The sequence below is a fragment of the Pongo abelii genome, chromosome 4, assembly GCF_028885655.2.
Source record: "Pongo abelii isolate AG06213 chromosome 4, NHGRI_mPonAbe1-v2.0_pri, whole genome shotgun sequence".
NCBI lineage: Eukaryota > Metazoa > Chordata > Mammalia > Primates > Hominidae > Pongo > Pongo abelii.
In genome coordinates, this window is record NC_071989.2 from 106,773,119 (window position 1) to 106,786,676 (window position 13,558).

Here is a 13,558-nt window from a genome sequence, read left to right on the forward strand (position 1 = left end):
GGAGCAACCTGTGGTCTAGTTACTGTCACCTTGAGGGAAAGACTGGGGAGCACTTGTGTTTGTGGTGGGTTGGCTGGTGGTGGCTACAGGTGGGAAGTTGTGCAAGAAACATGAGACCATGAAAATGATAAACATGAGGTAGACATAAAAATGTACAGACTTGTAGGCCAGGCACACTGGCTCACGCCTGTAATCCCAGCACCTTGGGAGGCCAAGGCAGGCAGATCACCTGGTCGGGAGTTTGAGACCAACCTGACCAACATGGTGAAACCCTGTCTCTACTAAAAATACAAAAAATTAGCCAGGTGTGGTGGCGCATGCCTGTAATCCCAGCTACTGGGGAGGCCGAGGCAGGAGAATCGCTTGAACCCAGGAGGTGGGGGTTGTGGTGAGCCGAGATGGCGCCATTGCACTCCAGCCTGGGCAACAAGAGTGAAAACTCCATCTCAAAAAAAAAAAAAAAAAAAATGTACAGACTTGCATACTTAGAGAAAATGCTTGGGTGCTGTAGACATGTTATAATTAACCGACAAGGTTGTGTTCAATAAAGATAATAGAATTTTGTGTCTCCACATTGCCTCATCAGTTTCCCCCATCCTACCTTTGAAGCAACAAGTAGATTAAGCTGAGGTTTTTCTGGGCTGGGTTAAATTTAGATTTTTTTCTTCCTTGCCTCCCAAAAGGGGAGGAACTAAAAAGGAAGATGAGATTGTTGACTGCTATATCCTTAGTACCCAGAGGGGACTAAGAGATTATAGTAAATGAAAAGACTTCATTGTCATTGTACATTCAAGTATAGTGAGTAAATGTGTGACCCCATCCATATGGTCTTTGCTCAAATGTCACCTTTCGGCAGGCCTTCCCTAACCACACTATAATTTACCCCAAGCACTCCTGTTTCTCCTGTTCTGCTTTACACGTCTACATAGCATTTATCACAAACAACAGTGTGTGTGTATGAATAATATAATGAATCTCATATGTTCCCATCACCAAGCTTCAATCATTATTAATATTTTACCCATCATTTAATCTATACCCTCATCATTTTGTTTTGCTTTGTTTGGGCTTTTTTCTGAAATGTTTTAAAGTGAATACCAGACATGACATTTCCCTTAATACTGTATGTTTTACTTATTTAATGTCTGTCTTCTCCTACTAGAATATGTGCTCAACAAGGGCAGGAATTTTTATCTACTGTTCACAGAAACATTCCCAGCATCTTTTTTTCTTTTTCTTTTTAAATTCATTCAAGTTCGAGAAGTTATTCTTATTCCGAGCATCTTTTTGTTGTTGTTGTGTTTTTTGTTTTTTTTTTTTTAAGACAAAGACTCACTCTGTTACTCAGGCTAGATTGCAGTAGCATGATCACAGCTCACTGCAGCCTCAGCCTTCCCAGGCTCATGTGATCCTCACACTTCAGCCCCCTCAGAAGCTGAAGTTGCAACTGCACACCACCACACCCAGCTAATTTTGTATTTTTTGTAGAGATGGGATTTCACATGTTGCCCAAGCTGGTCTCGAGCTGCTGGGTTCAAGCAGTCTGCCCACCTCAGCCTCACAAAGTGCTGGGATTATAGGCCTGAGCCATCACTCCAGCCCCAGCATCTTAAAAAAGGTTCCTGGCACATAATAAGTACACAATAAATATTTTTGAGTGCATAAATATGAAATCCAAAACATAACATTTTCAGTCTCTTGCTAGTTAGGCATTATCTCAGTCAGTTCAGGATGCTATAATGGAATATCATAGATTGGGTGGCTTAAACAACAGAATAGTTTGTTTTTAGTGTATAGAAATGCAAATAATTTTTCATATGTTGGTTTTGTGTCCTGCAACTCTCTGGATTTGTTAGTTCGAAGTGTTTTTTTATGGCATTTTTAAAGGATTTTCTATACATAAGATGTTGCTCACAAAGAGGGACAACTTTACTTCTTCCTTTTCGATTTGGATGCTTCTTATTTCTTTTTCTTGCCACGTTGCTCTGGCTAGGACTTCTAGTACTTTGTTGAATTGAAGTGGTGAAAGTGGGCATCTTTGCCTTGTTCCTGATCTTTGAGAAAAAGCTTTCAGTTTTCCACTGATGAATATGATGTTAGCTGTTGGCTTTTCATATATATACTTTCTTATGTTGAGGTATTTCCCTTCTTTTCCTTTTTAAAAATTTTTTAAAAATCCCAAATTGTAGTAGAGAGAGTCTGTGGGGTTTTTTTTTTTTAATCACAAAAGGATGTTGAATCTCATAAAATGCTTTTTTGATATCTATTGAAATGATCATATGGATTTTATATGTTGATGTGGCAAATGACATTGATTAATTATTTTGTATCTGAAAAGAAAATTAGGAAAACAATCCCATTTACAACAGCACCAAAAATAATAAAATACTTAGGAATAAACTTAATTAAGGAGGTAAAAGACATACACTAAAAACTATAAAACGTTGATGAAATAAATAAAGAAGACATACATAAATGGAATGATACTGTATTCATGGATTGGAAGGTTTAAAATTGTTAAAATATTCATACTATACAAAACAATACAGATTTAATGCAATCCCTGTCAAAATCCCAATGGCATTTTTTTTTACAGAAGTAGAAAAAACAATTATAAAATTCATGTGGAACCACAAAAGACCATGAATAGCCAAATCAGTCTTGGAAAAGAACAAAGCTGGTAGCATCACACATCCTGACTTCAAAATATATTACAAAGCTACAGTAATCAAAACATATATACAAAAACATATATACAAAAATACATATACAAAAATCAACTCAAAATAAATGAAAGACTTAAATGTAAGGCTTGAAACAGTAAAACTCCTAAAAGAAAACTTAGGGGAAAAGCTTCATGACATTGATCGGCAATGATTTTGTATATACAACACCAAAAAGACAGGCAGCAAAAACAAAAATAAGTGAGACTACATCAAGGTACATAAACCTGCACAGCAAAGGAAACAATCAACAAAGTGAAAAAGCAACTTACACAATAGAAGAAGATATTTGCAAACCACATTCTGATAAAGGTTAATCTCCAAAATATACAGTGATTTCCTACAACTCAATAGTAAGAAAATGGATAACCAGATTTAAAAAAATGGTCTAAGGACTTGAACAGAAATTTTTCCAAAGAAGACATGCAAATGGCCAATAGGTATGTGAAAAACAAATGCTCAGTATCATAAATCAGGGACATGCAAGTTAAAACGACAATGAGTTATCACCTCACACCTGTCAGGATGGTTACTATCAAAGGAAACAAAAAACAAGGGTTGGCAAGAATGTGGAGAAATTGGAACCCTTGTTAGTGGGAATGTAAAATGATGCAGTTGCAGTGGAAAACAATAGAGAGCTTCCTCAAAAAATTTTAAAAATAGGACTACTGTATGATTCTGCAATCCCACTTCTGTGTGTATATCCAAAACAATTGAAATCAGGATCTCAAAGATGTTAGCACTCCTGTGTTCATTACAGCACTATTTCACCATAACCAAGATGAGGATATAACCTAAATGTTCATGGAGAGATGAATGGATGTTTAAAGTGTGGTGCATACAAATGGTAAAATATTATTGAGCCCTAAAAAAGAAGGGAATTCTACAATATGCAACCACATGGATGAACCTTGAGGACATTACATTAAGCAAAGCAAGCCAGTCACAGAAGGACAAATACTGCATGATTTCACTTATTTGAGGTATCTAAAATAGTCAAGTCTGGAAATTCAAGGAAGGAATGGTAGTTTCCCGGAGTGGAGAAAGGAGAAATGGGGTATTATTAATCAATAGACATGAAGTTTCATTTAAGCAAGATGAGCAAGTTGTATAGATCTGCTGTACAACATTGTGCCTGTAATCAAAAACACTGTTATTGTACACTTAAACATTTGTTAAAAAGATAGATCTCATGGTAAGTGTTCTTACTACAATGAAATAAAATTAAAAAAAAGAAAAACTGCCAAGTCTAACACTGCTATCCTACCAGTGAGCACTTTTTTCCTCAAACTTGCAGCAGCCACTGCTCAAAGTTCTCCATCTCAGTATCCATTTGTCAGTAACCCACCATCATAGGCCAATTACTGCACTGGATTCTAGATCATTTACACTTCTACGTACTATACAGGCCCAAGGCATAATTTGCTAGAATAGAATTTGCAGAATGTGTTGCTCTACCCATTCAGCTAATCACAGCAGTCATTACCATTACAGCTTCCATCCCTAATTCCCCACTTCCCTGCCCCTCTAAGAACCAGCCTCTGATTGATAGTGGGATAAGCTGCTTAAGAAAACCTACAGGATCCACTCTGCTCTTGGACATCTAATATTTTAGCATAGTCAGCACATTGTCATTCTTATGGTAAATGCACCAGATTTTTGCTTAAGGCACTGTCTCTCTTTGGCTACCATTCCACATTGTTAGGTTGGGACTGATCCCTCCACCTTTAATCCAGAAGAAATTATGTAAGCCAGTCAGAGAATCTCATTAGCCTTGCCACAGTGCTTGGGTCATAGATAAATGTATAACAGGAAGCAGGCAAATCAAAGGCATGAAACCCATTTCTGAGCTATATGTTGGAATTGTTGGGGGCAGAATAGCTCTCTTCACAACAGGTTTAAACCTAAAAAATTTTGAGCTGCTGGTTGCACTTTTGCTATCATATGTGGAGAGCCTGAGGTGAGCCTATCTGAGACTGAAGATAATGCTTAGGAAAGGGAACCAAGAAATGACTAGTTAATATCAATTGAGCAATTACTATGTGTTAATCACAATTGATCATTTAATTCTACAGTAACTCTTAGAAACAGCGTCCACATTGATCATCCACAAGCTAGAGATGAGGTCAATAAGAATAAATGTCTTGCTCGAAGTTTTACAGCTAATGGCAAAGCTGAGATTTGTACCTAGGCAGTCTAGATCTAGAACCCATGTTCAGTACTGCTATGCTACACTGTCTCAATGTTTGCTAATATATTGACTAATAAATATACACTTCAGAGACAGCTAGAGAGAGAGTAAGACCCTGAGAGAGACAATGAGTCCTGGTTATTTGTCTTTGAGTGCCTGGATCTAATCATACCTGAAATAATAAACTTTTTTTTTCTTTTTTGAAACGGAATCTTGCACTGTCACCTGGGCTGGAGTGCAGTGGCACGATCTCAGCTCACTGCACTCTCCACCTCCTGGGTTCAAGCGATTCTCCTGCCTCAGTCTCCCGAGTAGCTGATATTACAGGGGCCTGCCACCATGCCCAGCTAATTTTTTGTATTTTTAGTAGAGACAGGTTTCACCATGTTGGCGAGACTGGTCTCAAACCCCTGACCTCATGATTCACCCGTCTCAGCCTCCCAAAGTGCTGGGAATATAGTCGTGAGCCACCATGCCCTGCCCTAAACTTTTTTTTTTTAATTAAATAAGCAAATTCCCCTTTCCACTTTTTTTCAGAAGCCAGTTTGACTGTTAAAACTGATAAAACTGATAAAACTCCTAATATATCCTTCAATATGCAAGGAGTGATACATAGAAACCTGTATCAAACGTGAAAGCTTACAGATCACACTGAAACCACTGGATGGCTCTACATACTTTGTAAACATTTACACTTGCATCTAGGAGAAATTTGAGGACTATTTCATGAGATTCTTTGAGGTAATTCATTGAAGTAACCAACCCTTCAGTATTCTCCCTATATTTACCCCTGTCCACTTATGCTCTCTTTCATGTCTTCATGCCAGGCCTGACTGACATACACCTTGCTCTACATCTAGGGCCTACAGCTTCAGGAAAAATCGGAGTATATAGTGAAAGCAGTGTCCTGGTGACCTGGCGTGCTGCAACCTAGGCTCCCATCTCAAAATTGCCCATAAATGTATCTGTTTTCCGTGGACCTTCCCCAAAAAACTTACACTGAGCCTTGTCGAGTAGGGGAGCCTTGCGTCAGATATAGTGTCCATCTCAAATTTGTTGCTTTAAGTCATCCTAACACATCCACATGGGGATCCTAAAGGAGCATGACCTGACCCTCCTCATTCATTTTCTGTTCCTGCTTTCGTCCTGTCCTTCAGTGATTTCCAACTGGAGATGCCTCTTATTTAACCTACCATTTCTGTAGGCAAAGATTTCTTAATCAGTATTACAGACAACACAATAAACAAAAAGATTAGCAAATATTAACAAAGTGATAAAATTAAGAATTTCTGTTTCTTGAAAGATACAATTGAGAGATTGGAAAGACAAGATATGAAAAAAACATTTGCAGTGCGTACAGAAAAGAGACCCTACAAATTAATAAGAGAAGTACCTAGAAAAATAGATAAGAAACTTGATCGACCAGGCATGGTCAATCCTAGCAATTTGGGAGGCTGAGGCAGGCAGATCGCTTGAGCCCAGGAGTTTGAGACCAGCCTGGGCAACAAGATAAAACCCCGTCTCTACAAAAAAACAGAAAAATTAGCTGAGTCTGGTGGCAGGCACCTGTAACCCCAGCTACTTGGGAGGTGGAGGAGGGAGGATCACGTGAGACCAGGGAGCTGCGGCTATGGAGAGCTGTGATTGTGCCACTGTATTCCAACCTGGGTGACAGAGTGAGACCCTGTCTCAAAAAAAAAAAAAAAGTTAAAAAAAATCCCAAAACTTAATTTGGTACCCCATATAATAGGATACACAATTGATCAATCAATATATGAAAAGGTACGTAGCATCATTAGTCAAAAGGGAATTGAAATTAAAACTATAAGGAGTTAACATTACCTACCCAGTGATCAGAATGGTTAAGAATATCAATACAAAGAGTTATGTGGGCCACATGGGGTGGCTCATGACTGTAATCCCAATACTTTGGAAGACTGAAGCAGAAGGATCCTTTGAGGCCAGGAGTTCAAGACCAGCATGGGCAACATAGCAAGATACTGCCTCTACATAAAAATTAAAACATAATTTTTAAAAATGTAACCAGGCATAGTGGCATGTACCTGGAGTCCTAGCTACTCAGGAGGCAGAGGTAGGGGGATTCCTTGGCCCAGAAATTCAAGGTTACAGTGAGCTATGATCACACCACTGTACTCCAGCCTGAAAGACCCTGCCTCTATTGAAAAAGATAAAAAGTTGATTTGGATGATTTGTTGATGACCTGAAACTCTCACACACTTTTGGTAGGACTATAAATTGGTACAACTTTGCAAAAACAGTATTAATCTGCTAAAATTTTAATCTTCTAAAATCTTAGGGGTACGCCCACCAGGAATGCAAACATGCATATCAAAGCTACACTGGAAGTTTTTAACAGTATTATTTATCCTAGCTATAAATTGCAAGCAACCCCAATGAAATTAGAATGGATAAATAATACGTGACATATTCATGGAACAAAATACCATTCAGCAGTAAAAGTGAAAACACTATAGCTATGTACACAATGTGAATGCATCCCACAAACATACCGGACACCCAATAATATAAATGCGTGATTCTATTAATGTATACTCAGAAATGAAATTTTAGAAGTTAGAATATTGGTTACCTTTGAGGAAAAGAAAAGGGATAGTTCACCTTGCTCCAGAATACCCTGGTAACATACATACTACCGTGGCTGTCTGGTGGGTAATTCTACCCTCTGCCCCGAGTCCCATGTCCCACTCCAGACCACAAGCAGGTTCCCCAGTCTTTCTACCCAATTCACCAGTGGAAGGGATGGTGGAACTGTGTTCTAACGATGGTCAACAACTCAGATTTTCCTAAACGTTGTACATACATGCATAACTATTTGTTCATACTGTTCCCTCTGCCTAGCATGGAATTCCCTCTTCTCTCTCAGCAGAGAAACTTACACTCCCAATTCAAAATGCAGATGGCACCACGCGAAGTCAGAGAAAGAGGCAAGAAGTTTTAGTCAACCTGTCTTTGATTATTGGCTTGCCATACGCAGTCTACGTATACTTGATCATCGCTTAACTTTTTAGCCTGTTTCTCATGTATGAAACGAGAATAATGTCATCCAGTTCATGGGTTGTTTAAAGGAATTCATGACATGATAAGGTAAGAGCTTATTACATATTATTTTTCTTTGTTTTCCTTTTTCCCTTGCAGTATCACTTGCTTTCAGCTATGTACTGGCACCACTCAGAATAATTTTAAAGTCATTAATTTTATTTATTTTTTTTTCTCTTTTATTTCTTTTAACTTTTTTTTTTTTTTTTTTTTTTTAATTTTAAAGGCATGGTCTTGCTTTGTTGCCCAGGCTGGTCTCAAATTCCTGGGCTCAGGTGATCCTTCTGCCTCAGCCTCCCAAAGTGCTGGAATTACAGGCATGAGCCACAGCGCATGGACCCAAGTCATTAATTTTGTTTTATTTAATTTAATTAATTTATTTATTTGAGACAGAGTCTCACTCTGTTGCCCAGGCTGGAGTGCAGTGGTACGATCTTGGCTCACTGCAACCTCCCTCTGCCTCCTGGGTTCAAGCGATTCTCCTGCCTCAGCCTCCCGAGTAGCTGGGATTACAGGCATGAGCCACCACGCCCAGCGAATTCTTGTATTTTTAGTAGAGATGGGGTTTTACCGTGTCAGTCAGGCTGGTCTTGAACTCGTGACCTCAAGTGATCCACCTGACTCGGCTTCCCAAAGTGCTGGGATTACAGGCATGAGCCACTACCCCTGGCCCCAAGTCATTAATTTTGAAAAATATTTATTTAGCATGAGCGTACTTGGTAGGAGCCAGGGTTAGAAAAGAGCAAGATATGATTCACAAGAAATTATTACTTTGGCCAGGAACAGCAAGTTAGTGAATAAGAACATGTCTAATGAAAAAATAATTTTCAGAAATTTTAAGAAAATTTTAAGAGATTTTAAAGCTATTATATGCAAGAGACTAAATTTTTTAGATAACCAGAGAGATTAATTAGGAATCTACAGTAGCTATGCTAATCTAAAGTTATTGGTATCTAGCTTAATAGGTATGTCAATGGGAAGAGAAAAAAAAAAGATATGACACATGAGACATTAAGAAGGAAGAAGCATTATAATTTTTTAATAGGTACTGTATAAAGAATAAGTACAGGCCAGACATGGTGGCTCACGCCTGTAATTCCAACACTTTTGGAAGCCCAGGCAAGAGGATCACTTGGAGTCTGGAGTTTGAGACCAGCCTGGGCAAAAAAAGCAAGACCCCATCTCTAAAAATAAAAAATTAAAAAAAAATTTAAAACTAAATTTTTAAAAAAAAAATTAGCCAGATGTGGTGGCATGCACCTGTACTAGGTGACAGAGTGAGACCCTGCTGAAGAAGAAGAAGGTAAAGAAGAAGGAGAAGGAAGAAGAAAAGAACAATGAGGAGAAGGAAGAAGGAGGAGAAGTGGTAGGAGGAGGGTGAAGAGCAAAAGAAGAAGAAGAAGAAAGAAGAGGAGGAAGAGGAGGAGAAAGGAGAAAGAGAAGGAGAAGAGAAGAAGAAAGAAGAGGAGGAAGAGGAGGAGAAAGGAGAAAGAGAAGGAGAAAAGAAGAAGAAAAGAAGAATAGTACAATGTGAACCTGTTCTGTATTTTTTGGTTTTGTTTTTTTTAGCGACAGGGTCTCGCTAGGTCATCCAGGCTGGATTACAGTGGCTCAATCATAGCTTACTGCAGCCTTCTGTACTACAGGCACACACCACCATGCCATTTTTTTTTTTTTTTTTTTAAGATGAGGTCTCTGTGTTACTCAGGCTGATCTCAAATTCCTAGGTTCATGCAGTCCTCCTGAGTAGCTGGGATTATAGGCATGAGCCACACTGCACCTCGCAATTTCAAAGTCACATAAAAATTATATTTGTTTCCTCTGAAACCAAAAACCTACGAATATTTTATCAATCTAACTGTATGTGCTTCCAGTGGTGTTAGCTGAAAATTTCAAACATTCAAAACAAAACACACTGTTATAGAATAAATTCATCACGTTGATTCTAAATAACATTAAATATGTTTTATTAAACATCGTGATTTTAATTTTTGAAAGATGATGAGACTTTCGTCACTTCTGTCAAAATATCTGTCTTGGAAAAAAGAAAATAGGATGCAGGAAAACATCAAGTGGCGGCTGTTGCTACATAGCTAGAAGGCTACATATGTTTCAGTTATTAGACAAACATTTCCATTCTCTGTGGCTTTTAAAAAGATTACTGCCCATGTAATGGGACATAAATCTTAACAATACATACAATTTGACAACTTGAAATTTATTGGTATTGTTATGAGCTGTTTAACTGACAAAGTTTTACTTTGACATTTGAATAAAACATCTAATATGCAATTTGCTTAACACATACTTTGCATATCAACTGCTATAATATAAACTTTTATTGTAACAATGGGAATATAAGATATAAAGACATTTTTACATAGTAGAAGTGAACCAATGAATCCTTTAAAATGAAATATGAAATCCTGGCAAGGAGGGGGAAAGAACAGAACATACTAACAGAATGCCCTAAGATGGTCTGGGAACACTCACCCCAAATCAATATTTTGTCAAGCAGATCACATAGCAAAGCTACTAATGTTGTTAAGCACTGAACTAAGATACATAAATAGAGAATAAAAATTTGTAATACACAAAATAAATTACATGTTTATAGTTGTGGATATATAAAAAGCCAGTATTTTTTAAAAAGATCCTGGAAGAATCATGGCTTGGCAATAATCCAAATTGATTCTGGAGTGTTTCATCAATGGAAGATCTTTTGAAGTAACAGGATACTCATAATGGGGAAGATACACTCAGAAGAGAGGGAAAAAAAACCTTCTGATATAAAATCATGGAATATCACAATAACTATTTAATAGGAACAAATATTCCTACTGAAGTACTAAACTTTAATGTTCCTATTAAAATACTAAACTCCTGGATATTACTCATCTGACAGGAGACAGTTGAACCTTACTGTTATGCTTATACAAATGTTTGGAATGTAACTTCATCTGGAACAATATTTGCACCTGGAACTTCTTTTATAATCTCATGAAATTTGCCTTATGAGTTTCCGCTGCCATTTGGGAGTAACCTACATTCAGTCCTTGCCTCTATGTTAGTTTGTTGTTGCATTGCTATGAAGAAATACCTAGATGGGCACAATGGCTTATACCTATAATCCCAGCATTTTGGGAGGCTGAGAGGGGCAGATCACTTGAGTCCAGGAGTTTGAAACCAGCCTGGGCAACACAGTGAAACCCTGTCTCTAAAAAAATACAAAAATTAGCCTGGTGGTGCACACCTGTAGTCCCAGTTACTCAGGAGGCTAAGGTGGGAGGATCACTTGAGCCCAGGAGGTGGAGATTGCAGTGAGCCATGATTGCACCACTGCACGTCAGCAACTGGGTGACAGAGTAAGACCCTGTCTCAAAAAAAGAAGAGTGTGAGAGAGAGAGAGGAGAGAGAGACAGAGAGAGAGAGAAATACCTGAGGCTGGGTAATTTATAAAGTAAACAAGTTTCATTGACTCACGGTTCTGCAGGCTGTACAGGAACTGAACACACCCACATAGGGTATGTACAGAAGCAGATGCTAACGCATCTGCTTCTGGTGAGTCCTCAAGGAAGCTTACAAGCATGGCAGAAGGTGAAGGAGGACCAGCATGTGACATGGAGAGAGGGAGATGTCATGCACTTTTAAACAACCAGATCTCACATGAACTCAGAGCAAGAACTGACTAGCACCAAGAGAATGGCACTAAGCCCTTCAAGAGGGATTCACCCCAATGATCCAAACACCTCCCACCAGGACCCACCTGCAACATTGGGAATTACATTTGAACATGAGATTTGGAGGTGACAAACATCCCAACTATATCAGTTTCTACTCTGGTACAGGAATCCTCATTACGTATAGTGCCCTGCCATGTTGGGTGCCCTGAATTTCTTTCAGTTCTACTAGGTACAAAAGTTAGCTGCTTGTGGGCAGTGAGTAACATTCATGAACTTTATGGAGGCTACAGAATTGCCTAGCTGTTCAGTTTGAGGATGCCCCAGAGGAGGGCTATCTCTTAGATACCTTGATAATTAATCTTTTTGCACATAGCATCAACTTCCCAAGACATAATATTTTATATCCAAACATTAGAAGAACAGAGTTCATGAATGTTTATGCCTAAGCATGGACTCTTCTGAAAGCTGTGGCTTGTTTATGTGGGTGTATCTTTAGTTAGGTACCCTATGTGGGTGTGTCTTTAATGTCCCAAGCATTAAAAACCACATCTGTTAGGGTCTAGGGCAGGAAACCCAGACTATGTCATGCCTAAGTGCCACTCCGGAGTATATGAAAATGAGAACATATTAGAAAAGGTCTTATAGCTTCTCAAGCAGCTCTGTAATTCCTTTATTCCCAATCTTCTCTTAACCCTCATGTGCTGGTGTTGCTGGTCGAGGACAGTTTCAAAGCAATAATTTCAGAGCCTATGAGCTGCCTCTGTTTATACAATGATAGGTGTCATAACTCTTCTGGTTCCTGCAAAAGAGCTGTAATTCTTCTCAGGATTGGGGATGCACACTTTAAAGGAGTATGTTGATAGAAACCTGTTACAGGAATTCATTTTCCCCTCAAGCCACTTCATGGAAGCACAAGTACAATTTGTAAATTTAGTGAGACCATAATTCAGGGATGCACTGGATTTGGGCTTCAAACTGAGTGCACAGACATCACTGGAAGACTTAGGGGACAAAAAGGAAGAGACCCTATGAACAAGGGGGAAAAATTGACAGATGAAAAGGGTGAAACAGAATGATAACTGCCAGAGGAAGGGATGAAGTTTTAGTCCCCACAACAACATCCTTTCTTGTACTGCCTAGGTGAAGAGGCACAGCTGCTGCCATGAAAGGGGTTTCCTAGAAAGTGGTGAAGAGAACATAGCCTAATGCAAGTAGAGAATTGGGACCAGGAAAAATAAAGCCATGAAATAATGAGTCTACTGTATTAGAGGTAATTTATTGCTGCTTCCAAGATTTAACATATGGAGTAAAATCCTAAATGCTGAATGAAAGAATCCAAAAGTTGAACATAAGGTGTCCTAGGATCCTTCAAAAAAAAAATTAAATACCATTGGTTTAGAGAGAGGTATTCTGTGGATTGACGTTTCCTGGGAATTTGGGGGTTTGAGGAAAAAAATATACTATACTTGATGTTTAGTATTTGGTTGTATTACACTACATGTTTAAATACATAAACATTTTAACATAAGTTCGTTGTCCGAGAATTTGCTCTATTTTCACATATCATCAATACTTCTAGGAAAGAGTTTCCAGAACATTTTATGAAACTTTAATCAATGGGTATCTATAAATTTTATTGGATTATGATGCCACATAAACAGGTAAAAAGCCATTTTTTCTCCTAAAACAATCTCCACACAAAATGTTCTTATAAAAAACTATGAACTTTGTCTTTTCTCTTTGGCCCTACAACTCCACCACCACCAGAGCAGGTAAACAGTTCTTAGGATTCCATGCCTCCAAAATGTACTTTCAGGCTAATCTGTTGTTGGCCAAGAAAAAGCTATATGGCCATAATTACAGGCAATTTGCAGCAAGAGAGA

The 13,558-nt window shown here is 38.4% G+C and overlaps 1 protein-coding gene across 1 annotated transcript in view; it reads left to right on the top strand.

Annotated features, from left to right (window-relative positions):
- LOC129059668 (basic proline-rich protein-like) overlaps positions 1 to 13,558 on the top strand; it is a 78,854-nt gene that overhangs the window by 37,100 nt on the left and 28,196 nt on the right. The window contains exon 3 of the mRNA XM_063724586.1: positions 7,820 to 8,040. Within this exon, the coding sequence (XP_063580656.1) occupies positions 7,820 to 7,956 (137 nt within the window). The 3' untranslated portion in view covers positions 7,957 to 8,040. The remainder of the gene's footprint in view (positions 1 to 7,819; positions 8,041 to 13,558) is intronic.